Genomic DNA, 25,485 nt, shown 5'->3' with positions numbered 1-25,485 from the left:
TTAGTAATGATGTCAGTGATAGTGAGGGAGTTTATAGTGGTGAAATGGGAGAGCTGAGGGCCCAGATAAGGAGGAGAAGAACAGAGAGAGATAGCATTGGGGTTGAAGGAGTGGTAAATTTGGCTAATTTTGTCTTCAAAGAAGTGTGTGAAGGCCTGGCACTGCTCAGGGGTCTTAGGACAGGCAGTGACAGGGGGTTTGAAGAGTTTGTCCTGTTGGTAAAAATATAGCATACCAAAGTGAAACATGAGATCCAGTCACAAAGAAGTACAATCAAGATGCAGGGTTTAATTTGGTTGTATACAGGAGAGAGGCACACACAAAGCACAACATACTCCAGAATATGCGTCTCTAATTTGATTCAGAATCATACAGGGTTTAAGTACACAACAACAAGATAATCATACAGTAACAGTGGCAAACACAGGACATGACACAGACATAAAATCATACTTTTAGTGTCAAAGTGACCCACTAGTGAGAAACGCAGAATATTAAACCACATATTGGAATATTGGCTCTAATGCTCTATTCCACTTTCTCTCAGTTCACAGTTCTGAATAGGGTTTTTGGCCTGGACATGGAGGAAGTTATGTTGAGTAGTAGATTGAGCAAAAAAAAGTGCAATGTGAACAGTACAGACAGGTAGTGCAGTATACATTGTATTTGACATAGTGCAGTGTGGACACAGTAGTATACAGTTAAGCATGTGCAGTGCATAAACGGTAACAGTAAAAGATCAGAATAAATATGGATATGCAGTATGAATACATGTGCTGTCCCGACGCATTAATCTCACACATGACAAGCATGCTAATATCAGTGCAGCTGAGATTTCCAAAAAGGCAACTGACCACTTGCAACTGACCATGTGCAGGTAGCAGAAGCAAATGATCAAGGTCGTTAAACAAGCAAACAAGGCATGTAATATGTAGGGCTGTCAATCGATTAAAAAAATTAATCAAATTAATTACAACACTCCCCTCAATGTCAACACTATTTTTTTGCATTGATGTGTGACTTAAGAGTTGACAAACTCTATTCCTTGCTGCAGACATTGCAGAGGACTTTATTTTAGTCAACACTTTATTTTTATCAACACCATCAGGCCGTTTTTAAAAGTAAATGTTCCAATCAATGATCTAGGCAGCACATTTACTTCTCTCTCCTTCATTTTACAGTCTTATGGTTACTGTCTAGAACGGCTCGGGGTCATACGGAATCGATTAATCTGCGTTATTTTTTTTAATCAGTTATTTTTTCTCAAATTAATTAATCGAAATTAATCAGTTATTTTGACAGCCCTAGTAATATGATGACAGGTGGGTAAGAGTGATAGATATCACATGACCAACTGAGAAAGAGTGAGCTGGGCTCCTACTGAAGTGCTGGCACCTACATAGTGTGTAGACCATCTCTCTGAACCGCTTTATCTGGCACCTGTGACAAAATGTCTTAAAAGTGCCCACCCGTCAAAAGAATACCAAAATATTACACAAACAACCACAATGTCACATGTAACAAGCACAATGATCACACTTGCAGCAACCTGAACCACAGTAATCTGATGAGTTGATCGGTCATTGGTGAAAACAGAGTTCTCACCAAAGACAACAGTCTTGTTGAAATTCTCACTATGAACTTCACATCGATATGTTTTGCTGTGGTCCATTGTGGTCATAACCTGGACTCTCATCTGAACTGTTCCATCTCCATTGGGACGAGGTCCTGTGTGATTAACTCCATGATCAAGAGGAACCCCATCTTTAGTTAACTGGATGCTGACTCCTGATAGGCTGGAGCCTGTCACATGACACTGTAAATATGTGAACGTTCCTCCTGGGATGGATTTTCCAAAGATAAGAAGCTCCATACCTGCAATAAAATGGAGAGAAACATCTTTAAACTCTAAAAACTGTGTTTTAACTCATTAAACATTGCCGGGGTAAAAGCTTGACTGAGTTGCTGAATTCTCTAAAAACAGTAGTCGTAATTGCAAATATACATAATTATCAAGACATATACTAACGTATCCTCTAAATATCAGCACTCAATATACCGACACATTAGCCTGGCGGGCCATCCTATATCATTGAAATGTATAGTCTGGAATCGACCCATTCACCTCGCTTAATCCAAGGGGTGGGCAGAGAATTGTCTTTCAAACTGCCTAGGCATGCAATAGGCCAGCGCTACGACCAATCAGAACAAAGAGCAGGATGACGTGGCCAGAGCAAAACGGCAACTACATCCTTCTTCGAAAGGAATGACTTAAGTGCATTGTGTTGCTCAACTTTCAAAGAAAAGCACAAGTCCAACTCCTCCAAAGTTGACGCCAACGCCGATTCAAACAACCGCTCTTCGTTCGCCTTAAGCCCTCCTTACACTGACAGACTTTGGAAAGATTTGCAAAGATTTGGAAAAGATTTTTGAAAGACTACAGTCTCAGACCCTCTCACATCTAAAGACAAGTAGTAGAGTTTTAAGTCACAGACTATGATTTTGCAATGACTAGGGATCTTGCAGGGTCACTATTTACAAGACTGCAACTAGATTCCTTTAAATTATTACCCATCGTGCAATAAATAAACAGGAACTGAAATTATAGCCTACTAAACTCAAAGTCGTATTTTCGTGTTTCTGCAGCATTGTTTCATGCGTGACATCCCTAACCGATATAGAGTTGTTCTGTCACGTGGAAGAGCCGACTAAATATGTATAAGAAATGACCAATATTATAAGAATAACAAATAATCATATAGGCTACAGCTGTCGCCTACTTTGCCCCTTCCTGTTTGGTGTTGGAGAGAGGTCACTACTGGTTTTTATAGTTCACGTCACTATTTGCATGAGCCACGACTAGAAAGACTTGCGATAATATCAAATATGTTTGATATTGTCGTAACGGCAAAACTAGAAAAGGACTGACTCCGACTGACTTAAACCCGCTAAGATTGGCACCTTACACTTAACGATTGGCACCTTATGGCGGCCTTACATTGTACGATTTTGGCCTGTTTTCACAGTCGGCAACTAAATTTCCAAAGTCGGACAGAAATCATGGGAGTTGTACTGGAATCGCGGCGCGCTCCCGTCAACTAGATTGTTAAGTGTAAGGTGCCAATCTTAGCGGTTTTAAGTCAGTCTGAGTCAGTCCTTTTCTAGTTTTGCCGTTGCGACAAAAATACTCAGTGGCATCTGTTGATTTGGCACGGAATGACCTACTACTCTGCCCACTGCCCACATTGATACAGTATGTCATGACATATACTGTTGGGTCATTCCGTGCCAAATCAACAGATGCCTCCCGCCTGACCATCTTGGATTTGCTTTATACTTTATGTCAATAATCCTATAATACCCAACAACTACTGTGCAAAAGTTTAAGCTTGTATCTACTTTATTTTCTGAGATATGGAGGCTTAAAAAACAGGGTCATTAGTCTGATAAAATGCAGTTTTTTAACCCTTAGAACCCTAAGCTGTTTTTAGGGCATTTTCACTACCTTTAGTCACAAGGATTTATTCTGGTCATTGTAAGTGCCACACACACATATTATATATTATTTTTTTCAGCAGAGTCTAGGCTATCCAGATGTGCCATAATTGCATGTATTAGTACTAGCATTGATTTTATTTTGATTTTTAAAGAATTAAAATATAAAAAGCATATTATAAAAATTCTTATATTTTGACATGTATCTCACCACAGCAAGCTCATAGCTCTACATGCACTTCATGTGTGTGTAGAGCAGACTGTCCTGAATCAGGCAATATAAAAGCCATGTTGGAGGGATACTCTGGGGCTGAGCAATTTACAGAAATATGTGGTGTGTGATTTACTGAAATAAATGCCATTTTTTATTTAGTGATGAAAAATGTACCTTTCTGCGCTCCATATCTGTGACACTAACTGATCTGACCTGACTTGACCCGAGTTTGCGTGTTAGCCTGTGTGCGCCTATGGTGTATGCACTCATAATGATTCTCAACTTTTTACTGCATTGCCATGAACAAAGTAAAGGCAAAAAGGTGTTTCTTTGTTGAACAAATTGGGATGCAATGTGAGCCTTGAATTGGATGCCATGCAGGAATTTGCTAGGATCTCAAAACCAGATTATGAACATGCTTTGCCATAGAGAAACACACGATAGCGAGGGTTCGCGAGTAATTCAAACGAGAGTAATGGGTGTGCAGGTGAACGCAGAGAAGTATAGACTGTAAATATGATGCAATTTGATTTAATTTATGATTTTTTTTTTTTTAATTTTCATACTTTAACGTACAGACAAGTGCATGGTCTCGTTGGAAAGCCCCACTTCTGCGATGAACAGTTGCGGAGCAATGTAACAGAAGAAAGGGTGTGTTTTTTGACGCACTTTGCGTCAATCGGGTTCTAAGAGTTAAAATCACTAAGTTCCCAGGGTCATTGATTTTGAACAATTCATGCTAGATGCTTGGAATTTTTAGGGAATATTGCACGACTGTAGATGTTTTTGGAATGCATATTTGCCAAGTTATGGTATGCTGAATATGGTATTAAATTAAAAAAATAGCAACTTTTGACCACTATATCTTCAAGCCTAACCTCATCAGATCTTTTACATTTATATATATATATAAAAGACATATTGTAGTGCATTATTAACAGGTAGAAATATGTCCGGAAATCTATGATTTATGACACATTAAAGATGATAAAAATAATTTCACATTTAAGTTTTATGTGCATTTTTCACATGTATGACAACGTCTTCCTTACAGACAACCATATCATTGAAAATATTGTGTTTCAATTAGCACATGCACCAAATATTGAGTTGGTAGCTTTACTCAAACTATATTAATGAAGGCATTAAAAATGGTTTACATGCCTATGGGTGAGTGTCTTTTTCCAAGGTGGTGAACATTTGTTTACTTATACCATGTGATGTTTTGTTTATATAGCCATGTGTTTCAGTTAATAGTGTCTCTGTCCCCACCCCTCACCTGTTTCTGTTTATTAGCCTTGTCACCGCCTCACCTGTTTCTTGTTATGCTCATTATGAGACACTTTCTGTCATGTTGGGACCCATCCAGGCTCAGATATAAGGCCAGACAAGGCACACCATAATGTGTTTGCTTTTTCAACACATGTATAAGAAATATTAGTTAGTGTCAAGAGCCATTTTATATTTTACTGCACATTTAAACATCAGATATGATTATCAACATACCAAAGTAGGTGCTTTGAAACATATAGACATGGAGTGCAACACGGGTACCAGTTCAACTTTCAGAAAAAAAAAGTTACTGTATGTTTTGTTTAACTTGACTGACATCATACATAAACTTTACTGGCATTCTGCAGAGTACAAGTACAGAGATAATAAGAGTAAGCTATTTTCTTTTTAACATCCAGTTGTGGTTGTTTGAAGTTGGACAGCATTCATACTCAGTGGCTTATCATTTTAAAACTACTTTACAATTGTGGATTTACTATACATTGCCATGTATATACCACTCGAATTCAAAGTGCATTGAAACAGCTTTGCATGATAGTCATAGCCCCAACCAAACAATCATTACCCATAACCAACAGAACCAGTCAAGCAACATTTTAAGATTCAAATTGTTATGTTACACTGATCATTTAGATATTCTTAATTTAAATTATGTAATAAGATGTCAAGAGTGTGTGCACAGTGGCTTGTTTATTTTGGCAGATGCTCTCATCACCCTCATGTAGAAGTCTAGCATGCAATGGTAATCTCTCTGAATATCAGTTGAAAGCTGCACATTACGATGCTGTTTAATGTTTTATGTCTCTGAATACTGTTGTGAAGAATAGTCCTTGAGAGTGGTAGACATTTGCACAGGGTGTATTGGAATCTTGTGTTTTACCATGTTGTGTTGTGTAAAATCATATATTATCTGCAAGGAAGATCTTGCATTTGGCTGCTCTAGTGGCACTTACAATTGCAAAAAATCTACTTTGAAAATTATCTTTTGTGGCTTTACAAGTCACACTTTTGGTGAGGCTTCATAAATGGCACCTGAAGATTTGATACCAACATTTTCATTTGAACTTTTGAACTTCTAACACGTTAAAAGCCTAAAAATATATATTTATTAAAAAAAAGTTCCAGTGATGAAGGAAATGCTTTTGCCTTGCCCTGTCTAATCCTAAAACAATATTTAACTAAACCATACACATTGGCCTTAAATTCACAAGGTACAAGTGAAGAAATAGCCAAGGAAGAAAGTGGTCCTTAATAAACATGACAGGGAACAGGTGAGACAATGATTACTCTAATAAGCAGATTCAGGTGAGGGGCGGAGACAAGGAAACAAGGAGCCAAAACACATGGCTATATAAACAAATCAGCACATGGTATAAGAACAAATGTACATAGGAAGCCAGGAAAATATCAATCACCCTCAGCCATGAAATCCATGTTTGATACCTTAATTGATATAGTTTGAGGCAAGGTACCAACACAATATTTTGAGCATGTACTAATGAAAACATATTATTTTCAGTGCTATGATTGTTTTTGTGGTAGACTTTGTCATACTTGGAGAATATGCACTTGAAAATTAGGTATGAAGTTATTTTTTTTTATTTTTGATGCTCTATAAATTATATATTTCCATTTATTTTAGACATGTAACCTAGTTGGTAAGGAAGTACTAAAACAGTAGTATTATATAAATAAATTCAACACTTCTGATGGGATTCATTGTGAAGATATTGTGGTCAAAACATACTTACATTTTTCATAAATGCAATTTTTAGCAAGTCATAGCTTGAGAAATATTCAACTGTAAGGCAATTATTTCAGAAGTTGAAGACAATTAACATAGTAGAATACTCCCTGAAAATGTCAAGAATCTAGCATGAATTGTTCAAGAGAAATGGCCAAAGGAACTTAGTCATTTTAAAAAACATAATTTTTTCAGACTCATGAACCTGTTTTTTAAGCGTCCATATGTCAGACCATAAAGTAGATACAAGCTTACAACTTTGCATAGTAGTTGCTGGGTATGGTACCATTATTGTACTAATGTTTGAAGAAAATCCAAGATGGTCAGGCGGGAAATTTTTCTAAAATCTGTTGATTTGGCACGGAATGACCCTGCAGCCCACAGTGCTTGACAACATGTTTTGCAAGTGCCAACTCGTTCAGGAATTATTTGTGTACCCGACAATGACACATGTTGAGTAATTAAAATGTAGCTCATCTCCCTCAGCCTCAGTTGGATAAACCGGCAGTCAAAATCTGGCATGCTGGTGTCATGGCAACACCCATTGTCTCTCCTAGGAAAGGGGTGAATACTGTTCACATTGCACTTTTCTGCTTTTTTGCACTTCTGGTTAGACACTAACTGCATTTCATTGCCTCTGCACTTGTGCTATACACAATGACAATAAAGTTCAATCTAATCTAATCTAATCTGAAGGTGATTCACAAAAGCCAGTGGGGTATACTACGAATCTCGATTAGTGGGTTAGCGAGGAGGTTATGCGCTAAGTTATAGCTCAAATCGTGTAATCTACCGCCCACTGACCAATCAATTGTCTTAAAAACTAAGTTATCTCACGTGTAGGATTCTGTCATATATCTTACAGGTGGAGCTCCGCCTCTAACATTTTGGATCTCGAATGCGCTTTAATAGTGCTGTGCGTGCAAATATCCCACTATGGACGTGCATACCATACAACAACTGATGACAATTGATTTATTTGATGTTATAGGTTAGACACAAAAAATGACCGCAGTGTAGATTAAGCTATCGCTCATGAATGCGGAAGTAATTGATTTTTAATAAAGGTGGTCTTGTGCGTCTCCACGTTTCACGATTGGCCAATGTCATCCCAACACCGAGAACGCGCACAGATCTGAGCTGAAAGCCTAGTTTGACAAATATATCACATAACTGCTATCGTAGTATCACTTAACGTATACCCCTGAGTCAAGGCTTTGTCAAGCCTCGATATGTCTACATAGCCTAGATATGTCTAACGTGCTTCGTAGTATACCCAACAGATCTTGTTGGTTTAAATCAATAGTTTTCACATCCTGGACCAGGGCCACCCTATTTGGTGGGTCATTTGGGTAAGCACTGTAAACACACAGTTTTTCATGTTTCAGATTGCTGGAATTTACCTGTGTGTGCACCATTAGTGGCCCTTCCTGCTTGCTTCATCTTCATCTTCTTTCTGCACAAATTATTGCCAAAAGCTTTGTAATCATTATTCATAATGCGCTTTCCATCCCACTCTGATGCTAAAGGGTTGGCCTCATCAGTATGAGCCGTCCATTTAAGAGCATCAGGGTCAAAGGTCAGGAAGTCCTCACCATTCACACCCCACTCATCAAGAGAGGAGTTTATTACACAACCCTGACGTCTTTGAAGAATATCTGTAATGATTTAAAAATAATGTTTTTCTGTTCTATAGCATTTTGAATGAATCAAAATAAACATTTATGAATAAAATGCAGATTTTAATTTATTTATTGATTTGATTGTTTATTGATATGACCCACCTGCTGAAGCAGTGATAGTCTGTTTTATCTTCTCAAATGAAGCAAAGTGCTTATTACACTGACTTGCACACTGCTGGTGTCTTTCCTCGAGTTCCTCTTGGGTGAATGCTTGTGTTACCCATTCCTGTCTTGGCTGGTCTCTCAGTGTTGGGCTGTTACAGTTAAATATCACGTGTCCATTGAACAGAGTTGTCTGCTGAAACTGCCGCTTGCCACCTGGGCCATGATGCACTGTGTACTGGACCTCAAGTGTGTCAACATCTGGGGGGTGGGAGTACAAGGAAAACAAACATGAGAGTAAAATTTGGCAGATTCCAGAACAACCCACATTTTGTCAAACCTTTGGGTAACTTAAAAAATATGTGTAACTAACCCATTCCTAGGCAGGGGCAAATGACATGAACCTGTTCAGACCAATGTCCATGTTTAGCATATAGATTATGGATGACATATTTGTGTGTAGCAGGGAGGCCCAGAGGGCCAGCACTAGGGAGGAGCAACAATTACGCTGGTCCTACTAACACCTGAACACTGCTGCTTTGCTGATCGCTGTTTCGCTACACTGTCGTGTTACAAATAACTCTGTCCTACATCTTAACTTGTGTGCCCATCTGGGTGAATGAGTGAATGAATGAATGTTGTGATTTTGTCTGATAAGTATTGAGTGTCTGACGCAGCTGAGTTTATTATGACCGCCGCGCAGCGAAGCGGCGGTCATATAGGTTTAGTCAGATTTTTTTTTTTTTTTCTTTTTCGCATGCCCAAATTTCCGTCAATGATTCCCGGGACACTGAAAGACCGGGGTACACGAAACTTGGTGGGCATGTAACCCCACATGGATAGCATGGAACCATCGTTTTTCGTTTTGATCTGTAGCCCCCCCGCTGGACTGGACCCCCCGAAAGGAGGGTAGGGCAGACACAGTTTTCTGTGAATATCTCAAAAACCGTAGGGTTTAGGAGGACCATTTTTTTTTTGTATGTTGATCTCAAGGGGCCATGTCAACCCATTCCATAACCACTCATTTCATGTATAGCGCCACCTAGTTAAACACAAAAAAGTAAAAATGAGGTGTTGTAATTGAAGGTATCTGTGACCTAACATAGTCAAAACTGCACGAAATTGGAAGTGTATGATCATTATGACACCCTCTGTATGCACGCCAAGTTTTGTGGAATTCCGTTCATGGGGGGCCACACAATAAATTAATTTATGTTACTATACACCAACTGGCCTGTAGGTGGCCGGAGACAGTTTTCTGTAAATATCTCGAGAACCGTAGGGCCTAGGAGGTCCATCTTTTTTATGTATGTTGGTCTTAAGGGGGCATGTCAACCCATTCCATTACCACTTATTTCATGTATAGCGCCACCTAGTTAAAAATTAAAAAGCAAAAAATTTGGTGTTTTCATCACAATATCTCTGGCTGACAAGGTCAAAACTAAACAAAATTAAAAGTGTAGGATCATTATGACACCCTCAGAATGCATGCCAAGTTTTGTGTACTTTCGTTCATGGGGGGCCTTACAATAAAATAATTTATGTGTACATTTAGTGACGTACACCAACAAGGATTCCCGGGACACTGAAAGACCAGGGTACACAAAACTTGGTGGGCATGTACCCCCACATGGATAGCATGGAACCGTCATTTTTCGTTTTGATCTGTAGCCCCCCCGCTGGACTGGACCCCCAGAAAGGAGGGTAGGGCAGACACAGTTCTCTGTGAATATCTTGAGAACTGTAGGGCCTAGGATGACCAATTTTTTCAATGTTTGCCTCCAGGGGTCATGTTGACCCATTCCATGTGCACACATGTGCATAAACAGATACACACGCACACACATACATTTACAGTAATCATACGTATGACACATACTCACAAAGTAGACATATGTACGCATGCATGCACATGCACAAACACACATACGCAGGCAAACACACAAGCACGCACATACACACACACACACACACCCACACACATAAACATAAATTTGTACACGCACACATGCACACAATTCAAGAATTTTTCCCGTCATCTACTTCCTGAATTTTTGGTCATTGATACCCGGGACACCGAACCACCGGGGTACATGAAATTTGGTGGGTATGTAGCCCCACTAGACTTTTACGGAAAATTTTCATTTCGTCCCCGGGGACCACCCCCCCCCCCCCCCCCCCCTGTGCTGGGCCCTCCGAACCGCAAAAAAAAACAGTTTTTCCTAAATAACTACCTGAACCGTGGCACTGAGGATGAAGAATCTTTTATGGTATGTTGGTCTCAAGGGCCCACATCAACCTGGCTCATAATCACTCATTTGTGATTTGCACCCCCCTCCGGTAAAAAATGAAAATGCAATATTATTCTGCTTTAATCGCCCCTGTCTTCAGTTAAGATGTTCAGAACTGCACCAAATTTTATGTGTATGATTGACCTGGCATTCTCTGGGGGTATGCCAAATTTCGTAGAATTTCATCTATGGGGGGGTCTAAAAAAATTAGGTTATGTGTACATTTAGTGACTGTACACTCATTGGCCTGTTAATGGCGGTGCACACATATAAACATGCACGCACACAGGCACACACATACTATCGGTATTACAACGGCCGCTACATAATTACAAATTCAGTAGGATCAAAAGAAAGCCAAAATAAATATTCATCATCATCATCATGGCTGCATTTTCAGTATTGGCGATAAGTAGTCGTTTGTCCACTAGATGGCGCATCGTTGCAGTGAGACGTAATTTTGTTGGAAGTTAAAAGTGGGTTGGAAAAACAATCTTCCTATACACTTCCTACAAGGACTGTAATTTACCGCAGCGAACATCTAATAAGGACAGGACGATGTTCACATGAAGTGTAATTCCCATTTCTTCTTGAAGCCGAAATAAATCTGAGGATGTTTATCGGACATGCTTGGTTTTTACTGCAGGTACGTTAATCTTGTAATATCAATAAGGACCTAGGTAATGTTACCGTTAGCGTTGGTTGAGTGATGGAGGCCCATTTGATTGATTGCATTTGTAGAAAACTATAAATGCGGTTATACCAAGCAAATTGATAGCAGCACTGTTTGTATCTTTCGACTGTCATTTATTGCACGTGCTACAAAATCATTCGGTGCAATGGAAGATTTACCAACGTTACACTACACCGGTCTGATACAGTTTTGCCTATACATGCGTGAGACTGAGACGCCTGTTTATTTTGTTTTAAGTGCGTGCAGGGTGTGAGAGGGGAATCGATGTGCTTTGATTACAGCTTGGTAGTTGTAGTCTGTGAAATTAAAAAGCACGTGTGTGTGAAGTATCCAAACAATGACACCTTCATTTCATTATGGCTGCTTTAGCAACACACCTTAAGCTACTGTGTAGTGGGTCCCATTTAGAAGTGGCTACTTCATTCGCGCTTTCCTTGACTCATGGAGCTGCGTGAATGTTATTACAACTTTTCGCCACGATATGGCAGTTTAAGTCCGCTTGATACTGTAAGTCGTAAGCCATTGGTTTCCAAAGGAGATTTTATTTGTGTCGCCAGCATAGCCTATTGACAATTTATGTTGTAAATAGGCCTACTTTATAATCCTACCTGTAGCTTAGGGAAGCTAACAGCTCTCTATTAGGATCTAGTTTGTTAGTTACAGTTTTGTCATAACTCCCTGATGCATTTTTGCATTTAGAATAGCCAGAGCGTGGATATCTCAATCTGAAAATTAAACAATATCGGGTACCTATGGACTAGGCTGGGTGAACCCAGCCTGATCTGCCCGCTATTTATTTTTTGATTTCTTAAAAGATTGAGCTTGGTCTGATGAAAGCCAGACTAGCCATGGACCTCAGTTAAACAATGCAAGGGAACATGAATCAGCCTATATTTGCACTAACAATAACGGACAAAAGCTCTTCAACTTTGGCCCGTTAAAATGTGTATGAACAGTCTAGCGACGCATTTCATCAAGGCCCATTTGGACATGTCAGTTATTTGCACCACTGGTTAGATGTAAAACAGCATTTCGTTTCAGACTAGGCTACTGTTACTTAATTTGTGCATTAACAATAACGTTTCAGACTACTGTTACTTAATTTGTGCATTGACAATAAAGTATTACATGAACTAAAGATGACTAAAATCTTATGTAGATCCAAAAATGACCTTTGTTTTTGATAGCTGTTGAAAACGGCATGGAACTGACAGAGATGTTTTTGTTTATAAATACATAAAAATAAATAAATAAATAAATAACATTATGCTGATACCTTTTGCTTTTCCCAAATACAATGTAGCCTACAGGTGTAAGTGACCTTTCATCAATCCAGTTGCAATGGATGAACTGTGATGAACTGCCCTACTTGTGATTGTTTAGAGATTTTAAAGGTTTTATAACAATGCTACATCTTCTTTGGCTATTCTACAATCTATTCACCTTTTCAGCACCAGTAGGCTACTTTCTGTGCAGCCGCACACACACACTCAGGCATGCCAAACAAGCATACACAAAAGTTTCAAGAGTGGGGGATGGAGTAAAATATGGAGACAAATTGAAGTGTGATTTCTTTTCGCGGAATGGATGTACAGGACTGAGCGGCGGACATATTTTGTACCGCTATGCGGTACATCTAGTTTGGTTTACTGACTAGACATTATTGAAGAAACACAATCATCTGTATTTCAGTATCTAAGTAGGATAAAGTTTAGGGATACCTCCCTGAAATGACTTTTTGCAGGTTGGGATGTCTGTTATATCACAAAACGTTTGTGCAGCAATACGCTTTTAAGAAAGGCTGATCTCTAATAATGGCAACGAGGAAAGACATTTCACGTCCAATTGATTATTTATATGTTCACGTAGCGTTTCAAACAAACTGTAGGTAACGTTGCAATTATAGATGTATGGGCATTTGCGTAAAAAAGGTAATCTGCAGTACATGCGAAATTCCCTGAATATTAGTGCAAATTCCCTCTTGTTAAGATATTAAGAGTGAAATTGCACAAAATGATACATCGCCTCATTAAACCTCTCCCCGTGTCAGTATATCTATGGAACTCCTCCTATGGCGTGTGATTGTAGGCCTGATTTTTAAGCTAAGAAGCAGCGATGGTCGTGGCCGCTGAGTGGAAGGGAGACCTACGGTTAAACTATAGCGATCTTGCTACTCAATGTTTTTCTAAGGTTGGCTAATATCACTATGTTACAAAGGCAGTGAAATATTAGACAAATGTATGGCCAGTTGGCCACCGCTTGTTAACCCATTCGTTTCAGGCTTTTGCAGCCTACTACACTGTGCATTTGTTTTAATACGTCAGTATTATATCATAGCAAACAATACAGTCTGAACGTACCAGAGAAATGGTACAGCCCAATGGGGGTGAGGGTTTGAAAATCGTATTTAATTAGATTACATGTATATCCTGAATTCTTGGAATGTGATGGTAATACTGCATTTAATTACATGCAATATTGGATAACATTACATTTTATTACATTTTTTCAGTACCCCCCAAACTATTATTTTCATTGGGGGGGTCCAAGTCTCATCTAGGGGGGTCGGACCCCCCCAATACCCCCCGTAATTCGAACCATGTACTACACTACACAGAAGCATTAACCAAGTAAACTGTCATAGCAACACTTACAACAAGTCTTACTGATCCTAGCACTCACCAGCCGTCTCAAACTGACAAGTAACTGTTAAGAACAGCACTCACTGATGCACTTATCCTTACTGTACTCTAATGTTTTTAAATTGTCCTAAAATTGTTGAGAACTGCTCTAAAACTTAAACTGGTTACTATGTTGTTAGTCGCTTTGGCTAAAAAGCGTCAGCCAAATGTAATGTAATGTAAAGTAAACAAAGGAGCACATGGCACAGGAGGTAAACAAAGGAGACACAATGGTTTACAAAACCAAGGTACAGGCAGGGACAGGACAAGTCTATCAATCAACATGTCTATCAATTTAAATCACCTGACTGTCTCCATACATGGAAATAAGGAAATGCCCTGCTCTAAGATTGTAATTTGACAAACCATTATTCCATTTCAAAACTATGCCATTTAGATGTGAGGACATTATAATTGATAAGAAATGTGAAACATGTATGTAATCTAATTATTCCTTCAATACAGACAGTTAGATTTATATGCTATAAACTGTAAGAACATAAGAACAAATGTCACATGTTGCTGTTATTACTAAACTACTCTAGGCTGCTGACTGGATTCAGAAAGTGAAAGTACCAGTAGCATGTTCAAAAACTGAGACCTGTTTACTTTAAAGGGGAAAAGTCACGTGTACAAATCAGAAGCATATACAGTATGTTCCTCTGTAAAGGCTGAGTTGTGTTCAGGCACTGAATCTTTTTGTGACTAATGTTATGTGCCTTAGAATTGCCCAGTGTAGTAAAACTTAGATTAATGAGTTTTGAACCCACATCTTTTCTGGCTACAGCATGCTTTCCCAGTTCAGCACACTATCACCACTCAGAACATGATGCAAATGCACACGAACAAAGACAGACAAGAACTAAGAGACATGAGAGTTTAAATACACATGGGCTAACTAGGATCAGGACACAGGTGAACACAAACTCAAATTAATGACTTTTGAACCCACTGTTTTAAGACTGTAAATCACAAACAATTATGCCATTAGATGTTAGGACAAAATAATTGATAAAAAATGTGAAATGTCTAAGCAGACTATACAAACATAAATACTCTAGAACACACACTAACACACACTGTACCTGAACCCTTTGAGAAAGGAATGGAGATCAGTAGACTTAAACAAATCCACATTGCAATTGCAGATGAGTCCGACCCTTAACAGAGGAACACGTCTTCTTCTGCATTTGTTACGGGTCAAATCAGCTTCTTTGTAATCCAGTTAGACAGACAGTTAGATTGATATGCTATAAGCTGTAAGAACATAATATCACTTATGATATGTTGTTATTACTAGACATAGGCTGCTGACTGGATTCAGGAAGTGAAAGTACCAGTACAGTATGTTCAAAGCCAAGATCTGTTTACTTTAGAAGTGGAGAGGCGTAGCTTGTAGGAGGAGTGTCGTCTACTTTTCTGCGTCTGGACTCGTGTGATGGCAGAGGGATCCGGCTTTCATTGGCTGATATGAGCAAGGCCTTTAAAAGAGTGAACCATGCAACCCTGCTGTTCTCCCCGCAGTACAGACAAGGAAAACAGAACAAGACAGGACAAAGCCCTTTCAGGGTGCCTGCAGGACTGAATGTTATAGTACGCACACCCCCCACCCACCAAAGGTAAATTTAACCTTTTTAGTGCTAGGAACATGAAAAGTTGTGGGTTGATCTTCGGCAAGGAGGACTTGCTCTTGCGGCCAATCATCTTATTCTTTCATGTTACTAGGTAGATCATCATCTACTGGGTTTTGACAGAGACCATATAGCATAGAAACATTGAGTAAAATTACTTTCATTTTCACTTCATAAATCATAATAATATCAACCACTGAGTCTTAAACCCATCCCTTAGCCAGACAATCATTCTTATCTAAACTAAAGGGATTCTATATAAATATATATATACAGCGGGGAAAATAAGTATTGAACACGTCAACATTTTTTTCAGTAAGTATATTTCCAATGAGGCTATTTGCATGAAATTTTCACCAGACATTAGTATTAACTCAGATAATCCACCCATATAAAAAAATCCAAACATTAAAGTCCATAAGTAGAGTTATGTGTAATAAAGTGGAATGACACAGGAAAAAAGTATTGAACACGCCTGCTGAAATGTCTTAAATACTTTGTGGAAAAGCCTTTATTCGTAATGACCGCTTCAAGGCATTTCCTGTATGACGAAACTAATCAGTCACAGTATTCTGGTGTGATTTTGGCCCATTCTTTTAAACAGATAGTCATTTAATATTGAAGATTCCTGGGGTCCCTCTTGTGAATCCTGATCTTTAGTTAACTTCCAAAACTGTTCAATTGGATTGAAGTCAGGGCCTTGATTTCCTTTCTCTGAAACCAATTGAGAGTTTCCTTTGCTGAATGGTTTGGATCATTGTCCTGCTGGAAGGTCTAGCCATGTCTCATCCTCATCATCCTGGTGGATGTAAAGATTCTCCCGGAACAAAATGACTCCATTCATCATTCCTTCGACTGTATGAAGTCTGCCAGTGCCATGAGATGAAAAACAGCCCACACCATGATGCCACCACCTCCAAACCTCACTGTTGGTAGGGTATTTTTAGGGTGATGCACAGTGCCATTTCTCCTCCAAATATGTTGTGTAGTATGACATCCGAGTTCAATTTTGAGTTCAAGTTCAATTTTGCCCTCGCCTGACCAGAATACATTCTCTCAGTATTTCATAGGATTGTCCAAATGTTGTGTAGTAAACTTTCAATGAGCTTTCATATGTTTTTCTTCAGCAATAGAGTCATGCGTGATGAGCGTGCATAGAGGCCATGGCGGTGGAGTGCATTACAGTACCTATGATTTTCTCTGTACCAATTGTACCTGCTGCCTCCAAGTCTTTCTGGAGCTTTCTCCAAGTGGTCCTTGGCTCTTGGGCTACTCTTCTGACTATCCTTCTGACTTCCTGGTCAGAAATCTTGCGAGGAGATCCTGTGCATGCCCAGTTGATGATGCAGTGATGTTCCTTCCACTTGCAGATAATGGCTCCAATACTGCTTGCTGGATGATTCTGAAGTTTTGAAATGCATCTGTAACCTGTTCCATTGATATGTTTTGCAACAATAAGGTTGCAAAGGTCTTGGGAGAGCTCTTTGCTTTTACCCATCATGAAATGTTTTTTGTGTGACACCTTGGTAACAAAAAACCTTTTTATAGCCCACCAGTATGTACTAACCCAGCTTATATCATTTTGCACAGATAGGAGGGATAATTTCTCTAACTACTTATAGATTCCAGTTTGTTCCTTGCCATTCCTTGCCTTTGTGTACTGCTTTTTCTTAGCGTGTTCAATACTTTTTCCCTGTGCCATTCCACTTTTTTACTCTACTTATAACTCTACTTTTAGACATTGATGTTTGGATTTTTATATATGTGTGGATTACCTAATTTAATACTACTGTCCGGTGAAAATTTCATGCGAATAGCCTCACTGGAAGTATACTTACTGAAAAAAATGTTGACGTGTTCAATACTTATTTTCCCCGCTGTATATATATCACATACAGTATACTGTATATAAATCACATTTAGAAACATGATGTGGGTTATCGGCCTGGGTCTGTTGTTGCTGAAAGGATGTGTGCTGTTAGTTCCCTGTACAGAAAGAAGCACAATAACACTTGTTAACTCTGTGTGTGTCTTTCAAATAGAGATCAGAGCCCAGGTTTCACAACAAGAGTGACCAATGAGAGAGCAGTCTGCTCAAGAAGCCTATAACAAGCCTATGCTTAATATCTATGGATAGCTAAATATTGTATTAGTACTGACGTTTTGTTTGTGTCTTGAAATTAAGTTTATGTGATAAACCATTGGTGGTTAGAGATCACCACAAATTGAGGATGGGTGGTTGGGACTGACAGTATTCTCAGCGAATCACCCACCACATCAAGGAAAAAGAAAGGTAAACATTGTTTTGTTTGTTTTTTTATTCTTGAGAAGAATATACTTTCCTAACAACAGTAGGCAAGAGAGCACTAACTGAGGGCTGCATACCACTCACCAGCCACTAGAGTGCAGCAGTAGGCAGCTTGACTCAGTGTGAGGCCTATGGGAGAAAGGATAGTGTGTTAGCCCCTACAAACCAAGGCCAGTATTACATTATAACATCTTTATTCTTATGGATAGAAGAACATTATAACATACTCCTGGAGTGAAAAAGTACAGTCATCAAGATCATGCAAAATCTCCCTGGGTAACTACTGTCATAAGTAAGTGTAGCGGGTAAGGTGGTTGAGACAGGAAGCGCAGCTTGAAGGCCAGCCCACTAACATTGATTAGGCTTGTTCGTCTTCATGCAGATCTGTGCAGATCTGACTACACAAAATCATTGAGAGTTGAGCACCTCTGATTATCCACAAGAGGGCAGCAGCAGACAGGTGAGTGTGTGAGACCTACTCAGATTCTACTCCTTACACATGAAGGTTTTCTTTCATCTCATTCAACCCTTGTTCATTTGTGGTCTATAGGGGCTAGGTTCTCCAGCACTGCTTGGCGAGGTCATTGGACCAGGCAGGTCAATGAACTAAACCATGATGAGACCAGTCCTTAAAGTCATGGTCCTGCTCCATGTGCCAGTAGGCCTATTAGATAATAATGTTCTTGTTCTCATGACAATGACAAATCATAGCATTATCCTGAAAGTGCACAGTCAAAAGCATGCACGTCTCCATTGATACTGTAATTAACCTAGAAGACAGAGTCAGAACTAGAGCATTGCAACACTATTGCCCCCACCACACACAGGCTTCATAACAGAAGTACAAGAATAACTTTTATTAAACAAATTCATGCAGCTGCCAATTCAGTCCGAATGGGTAAAATTCAGAGCACTGTTCACAAGTCACTCCTTTCAGCGAATTAAATACGATGACTAAATAGGCAAGGGCATCACACTCTAAAAATAGATCACAATTCAAATGGACGCCATAACAAACGTCCCCTTAGGGCACTGCACAAGTAGGTTATGCACTGCAACAATTCAAACCAACCACACACTCCCAAAGCGTGTAGCCTACAGGCGAGATATGAGAAAATCAGACCCTTTGAATCTTCCCATCCAACACATCACTTGGCTACACTGCCTGCTTAAAAATACACACACACACACACACACACAGTGTTCACATACATGAACTTTGCTTTCCCCGAGGCTTGAGACCCTCCCCTGGGGTCTGAGTTTTAGCGCTGGCCAGCACTGAAGAAGCAGTGGAGGAAGTTATACACCGATCCAGCGCGTGCGGAGGCCTCCACAATAGTGAACGTGGACAACCCCCTGACTGGGAGCGGCAATCAGTGCACTCCTAAATCCCCGGCCCTAACTAGCCTCTCCCTACCTAACGCTGGAACCTCACCCTCCAGTCCCGCTACCTAGCTTCACCGCCGGCAGCCCTAAACTGAGTGCTTATAGCTTGGTCGACTCGCAGCAAACCATAGGCTACCGCTCCCCAGGACACTCACCATTCCTCGCCCTCTCCCTTTTACACACCTTCCTTCTCCCCAAATCACAATCAGCATGCAGGTGTTCTCAATCACAGGTACAATTCACAACACAGGTTTCCCCCGCAGATCCCGCCCCCACACACAAGAGTCTCTTTGTTACACTACTGTAACTACTATTCAATAAAGAAAGATGTAAGCAGGTAATAATGGCCTGGTCATTAGATATTGACCTCAATCCACAACTGATGCGCTAACGTCCTAAAACTCTTAGAGTGAAAGATCAAGAATCACCGCACACTGATTACTATTAACTTAATATTTATTTTTTGATGGTACAGAGCGAACCTGATAAAGCGCTAGGCGAAACGCGTTGTTCGTTCAAAAAATAAATATTAAGTTAATAGTGATCAGTGTGCAGTGATTCTTGATCTTTCACTCTTGGATTATACTTACCTGCCTCACCTGCACCTGTTCAACTGAAGGTTGGTGCACAGGGACACCTATGGACTTTGTCCTAAAACTCTTCTTCAATATTTTGTAATTGCAGTTACTAACTGTGATTAATGCTCTGTTAGTCATTCTGGGTTAGAGCATCAGATACATGTCTAAATCATAGGTCAACAACTAAAATGACATGATGTCCAGTAAACCATAAACCTGCGTCTCAAAATTTGCATGGCAAATACGTTCCTTTCAGATACCTTCAAAGCCTTGTTAATAGTAATAGTGCTCTGTGATCTGTTATCAGGCACTTGGTTGTCTTTGTGACAACAGCACCATGACAACAAAACCTGTTTGACTGGTTGTTGTAGTCACTGTAATGGATTGGTGAGAACAAAGTTGTGGTGTGCGTCATTAGGGTATTCGACTTGATGCAGTGATGCGCAGCGCTGCACAGATCTCACTTGATGTGATGCACAATGAACGCAATGCATATTGGTTAGAAATATTGTTCGACTTCATCCAGCCAGACAGGAACTTACCATGGTGTCACTATGTCACATGGCCTTAAAGGTACCCCCATATTAATAATATTTGACCGTTTCCCGATTTTAGGTTTGTGCATTGGTGCGCGCTCTGTTATTCCCTCTTCTGCTCGAACAAAAGGTGTGCGTGTGTATAGTTCTGCATTAAGTTGATTTTGATAATGTGTCTACTTTACAGAACTGTCATGTAGTTAATGGGATACTGTGTAGAGTTGGGATGTCATATGCCAATTTGGTGTGAATACACACACAGGGGAAATTCTCTCTCATAGTTGAGTAGCCTGATGGTATGCACAGTGCGTACAGCCATACACCTGCAGGCGCGCCTATAAACCACTACTGTAGCCTACTTGCTTGGATGTATAGTTCACAGCTACTGTATAACGATTTTGCCAGTGGCCTTTAAAAAGAGAGGCTGTAATTGAAATTCAGGACTGGAGCTGTCCCTAACGGGACAAATCAAAATCACCCAACATAAAGGATGTCCTAGATAATTCGGGACGGTTGGCAACCTTACATTCTCAAAAATAGGGGTACAGTTGGGGTGCATTTTTGTTATTATATGTACAACTTTTGACCCTGTACCTTATAGGGAACACAATTGAGCCACTAAAGTACTAATATGTACCATTTCGGGACTATTAATGTACCTTTACTGAATACGCTCACAAAGGGACCATATTTGTACTTAAGGGTACAACAAGTCCATGGCCTGCCACTCAAAGGTTGTTGGGGGAGGAGATTCAGGAGCAACCGTTACTTTTTTCCTTAACTTCGTCTCACTCACCAAGTAATGGAGGAACTTAGAGGAGCTTGGTGAAGACAAAAATGCATAAGACATACAGTTAGCCATATATTTAATTTAAAGTGTAGTCAGTAATTTCAAGCCCATGCATTTAGCAATCATCACCTCAATTCAAAAAACTTTATTAATCTCCTTGGGGCAATTTCCTCATGGGGGATAGTGACATGAAACGTAACACAGCATATAAGATAGTGTTAATTTCGTCAGACGAGACGAGAGGAAATATGTTTGTCAACAACCTTTTTTTTCATGACTAAGACGAGACGATGACGAGACGGCAGTAATGTCCTGAAACACTGACTAAGACTATCTTAAGATGCATTATTGTTGACGAAAAAAGACGAGACTAAAATGTTTTGCATGAAATAAAAACTAAGATAAAATCTCTCTTCATTTTCGTCTACAAAATGAGAAGACAGAATATCTAGCTGTTACGTTTTCAAAATATTCCGAATGAGTTTATACGCAACAGCTTTCCTGTAGGCTAGTCTACGTGCTGTTGCTGCAACCCTGTGGCTGCAACACGAAACTACATGGAACAAGAATACTGGAGATTTCTGCCAGAGTTAGCAAGCTAACTACCTAAGCTTTATGCCACAATGCTACATACCCAGAAGTTGAAGCTTCTCTCATACAAATTAACATCCCCCACAATGTCCATACGAAAATGTTCATCATGTAATGTCAACTATTTAACTAGTTAGACTGATGATGCAAAGTTCGCTAGCAAGTTAGCTATGGCTAAGATGGAGAGTCTGTTTGGGGAATGTGTTGTGTTTGGGCGCATATCGCCATCTAGCGAGGCGGAGTAAAACATTAATACTTTGGCCTACGACAGTGTTTCTCAACAAACTTTTTCAGTTTCAGGACCACTTAACTAACCCTAGCTAAAAAAAAAAAAAAAGATTAGACCTACTTCAACAGTAGCCTATAATTAGTCTACACAATAGGCTTACTCACTGAACCACCTTGCTTATTGTCTTTGCACTTTGCTTATTGTGTGGATTCATACTGTATGATTTAAACTGGCATATCTTACATAGACAGTGTTGCAGAACTGTTTTACATACAAGTTGGTTCAATATTGCAAACAAATCATCTATATTATATTTTACCACGTCTGCTCGCGGACCACCAGTGATCTCCGGACCACACTTTGAGAAACACTGGTCTACGAATATGACAGTGGTCCAGTACTGTCTATGGTCAAATCCCAGCCGAGCTATAACTGTAGCTCGACTTACCTGTGCATGTAAACATACTGACTGACAAAAAATCAGAATGAGTAATTATAACAGACGAGTAGCCCTGTGGACACACAATATTGTTGGAAAATTGAGATGTGTGAAACACTATTTGACTCAAATGGTAATCAGAAATAATTTGTTATAAAAAAAAGACTAAAATGTGTTGACTAAAACTGACTAAGAGTAAGATACCTTTAGTTTTCTTTTGACTAAAACTAGACTAAAATGACGAGACTTTTAGTCGACTAAAACTTGATTAACAAAAATGATATTTGAATGACTAAATATGACAAAGACTAAAAAGGACATTTCGCCACAAGACTAAGACTAAATTAAAAATAGGTGACAAAAAGAACAGGGGGGTATTCCAAGTAAGTAGTTTAGTGTCAAACCTGGGTAAGTTAACTCAGAGTAGTGGTAAACCTCCTAATAGAAGAGCTGTATAACATCATTCTAACAAACAATGCTATAGGGTGCTTGTTAGGAGGTTTACCACTCACTAGTATCTTTCAAACATGCCCTCCGCAGTATATGCAGATCTTTGTCAAACGATGATGCTAACATGCTTACATGATGCAGTCATACTGTATGTGTGAACGACACTGACGCACATCAACAGAATCTCCGCATGGTTGAACAGGTTGAACGTGGTTGAACACGCACATGAACGCTGCATGTTCTTTGCTTCGTTCAGACACAAGCTCATTTACATAATATCCATCGGAAATACTACGGTACGTTCAGAATTATTTTGTTCAGATATACGGCCCAACCGCTTGACAAAAGCAGAACATGCAGACTTAAACCTATGTCTGTTGTTTTCTCGATCGATTCGCTCGACGTGCACACATACAATTCTTTTTGCTCCAAATATATATCCTAGCGAGGTGCAAAAGTATCCATCATTTGTAGAAGCAGATTCGAGCACTTGTATCAATTGACTTGTAGTTGTGCAAGAAAATCAAAGCGATCTGTAGAATTTTATTAATGACAAATTCTTCACAGATGCACAACTTCGGATGCATTAGTTCACATTTGGGTTTGCAAATGCACGAATGTTGTGCATGTTCTCAGATTATGAAACACGGATGTGCAAATGTGTTTCGCACCAACTGCGCTGCAACAATTGGAGCAAAAGTGTCGAGTGCATGACTCTTGAAAGTTGTGACTCACAGGATAGGATTTGTGTACCTGTAAAAAGGATTTGTGAACCCGTAGCCCCTATTTTGTGTTAACAAGATATAAAAAATATGTACAACTTCAACTTTACTGTTACACATTTATGACTTTAGTGTGCGCATACAAAATCTGCAGTCATAGGCGTGCATAAATAGACACTAGGTGGTGCTAAAGCACTAGGAAGTTTGCCCTTTATCAACGAAAATGCCCTTTTGAAACTTGTTTGTTTTTTTTTTTTTTTTTTTTTTACTGAGGTAGGTTTTGAAATGATCTTTTGAAAACCTGAGCCATTAAAAACGACTGAAACAATGCCCCGAAATGAGCCATCTCCTTGCGCACACCCGACCAGCCTATCTCTCTTCCTTTGTCACGTGAACTCGCGCGGTCGCGCGCAGGGCACGCCAGATGCGCAGCACCATAGCAGTTCAGTAAGCGTCTATAGCAGGCATGGTCGCTGACAGGCTGCTTCTCCCGTGCCCCATCAGTCAGGTACCATACAGATCAAGCAAAATCTTACAGTTTGCCCTCTAAGCCCAACATGTAATAATGTTGTTGTGCAGTAAAATGTCTCATTCAGCACCAAACAAGCATTTTTGCCGACTGGTCACCTGATAAACTAGTTAGATGAAGCTAGATAAAGTTTTACGCTGTAGCCCAAATCAATGACAGATAACGTGACGACCACATACAAATAATTTCGGTAGATTTTGCAAATGTATGTGTTAAGAAGAACGTTTTCTGTTGTAATGTTTTGTTAGGCAACATGTGTTAACACATTCATTTGTGACAGAAGAAACGGGAAGTTCCCCATTACCTGTGAATGCCCATCGCATTCATGTAATGACAACAGGCCCACTATAACTCCTTCTCGTAGCCTACTGTTTGGTCTCTTTATTGTCTTACAGATCAAGTAAAATCGTACAGTTTGCCCTCTAAGCCCAACGTGTAATCATTTTGTTGTGCAGTAAAATGTCTATACAGCATCAAACAACTAAGCATTTTTAGCCGACTGGTTACCTGATAAAGTTTTACGCTATAGCCCAAGTCAATGACAGATAACGTGAGGACGACCACATACAGTAGGCTACAAATAATTTTGGTAGAGTTTGCTATTGCAAATCTATGTGTTAAGACAAACGTTTTCTGTTGTATAGGTTTTGTTAGGCAACATAAATTAACACATTTTAGTCTCTTTATTGTCTTAATTGTATATTGATTTAATTGCAGCACAAGTCAAATTTCATTCAACATGTGCGTGTAATTGTTTTTATAATTAAGTGTTCCACGTGCGCTAAAAAGTGCCTTACAGTATATGGGTAAAGATGGTAGCTTTTTTGTAGGCACACTTCAGAGGTCTATTCAGCACAGGGGTTTGGAACTATTGATTGTGTTGCAGTGACATCAAAGAGTCACAACTTTCTCTTTCTATGGCTCTAGTCATAACCCCTGAAACACTCAAGTAGACATTTTGACTGTGCAGTTTGTTAATGCTGTATCACACGTAGTTGTTTTCTTCTGATTTCTGTGAAAGGACACTGCCTGAGTTGAGTCCGAAGATGAGGAGTTTTCATCAGTTGGGGCTCGTACGAAACCTATATGTAGCAATTAGA

General features: G+C 39.5%; 2 protein-coding genes across 3 annotated transcripts in view; both read right to left on the bottom strand.

Moving 5' to 3' along the window:
• Window positions 1-1,320: 1,320 nt before the first annotated feature.
• On the bottom strand, window positions 1,321-15,553 carry LOC121690784 (class I histocompatibility antigen, F10 alpha chain-like). Of its 2 annotated transcripts, none has more exons than XM_042071124.1 (4): window positions 15,282-15,553; window positions 8,531-8,791; window positions 8,150-8,404; window positions 1,321-1,875 (listed from the first exon to the last, which is right to left on the bottom strand). In XM_042071124.1, exons 1-4 carry the CDS (start codon window positions 15,331-15,333, stop codon window positions 1,430-1,432), a joined length of 1,014 nt encoding a protein of 337 aa, XP_041927058.1. In that variant the 5' UTR covers window positions 15,334-15,553; the 3' UTR covers window positions 1,321-1,429. The 2 variants fall into 2 exon arrangements, 1 of the variants encoding a protein (XP_041927058.1); XR_006025192.1 differs by having other exon boundaries at window positions 1,322-1,875; window positions 8,150-8,202; window positions 15,282-15,552.
• Window positions 15,554-25,182: 9,629 nt separating this feature from the next.
• LOC121690446 (RLA class II histocompatibility antigen, DP beta chain-like) overlaps window positions 25,183-25,485 on the bottom strand; it is a 33,085-nt gene continuing 32,782 nt past the window's right edge. The window contains exon 9 of the mRNA XM_042071039.1: window positions 25,183-25,467. Coding sequence (XP_041926973.1) covers window positions 25,331-25,467 — 137 coding nt within the window. The 3' untranslated portion in view covers window positions 25,183-25,330. The remainder of the gene's footprint in view (window positions 25,468-25,485) is intronic.

Source organism: Alosa sapidissima, chromosome 2 (genome assembly GCF_018492685.1).
Source record: "Alosa sapidissima isolate fAloSap1 chromosome 2, fAloSap1.pri, whole genome shotgun sequence".
NCBI lineage: Eukaryota > Metazoa > Chordata > Actinopteri > Clupeiformes > Clupeidae > Alosa > Alosa sapidissima.
The sequence above is the reverse complement of the archived record's forward strand: the minus strand, read 5'-3'. Positions and strand labels throughout refer to the sequence as shown.

Excerpts from the sequence above, each read along its gene's own strand:
- LOC121690784 (XM_042071124.1), bottom strand. The coding sequence starts at position 15,333 with ATGTGGATTTGTTTAAGTCTACTGATCTCCATTCCTTTCTCAAAGGGT. Across the intron at positions 8,792-15,281 it reads TCCTTTCTCAAAGGGTTCAG|ATGTTGACACACTTGAGGTC; the intron begins GTACAGTGTGTG and ends CCCACCCCCCAG. Across the intron at positions 1,876-8,149 it reads CACTAATGGTGCACACACAG|GTATGGAGCTTCTTATCTTT; the intron begins GTAAATTCCAGC and ends ATTTTATTGCAG.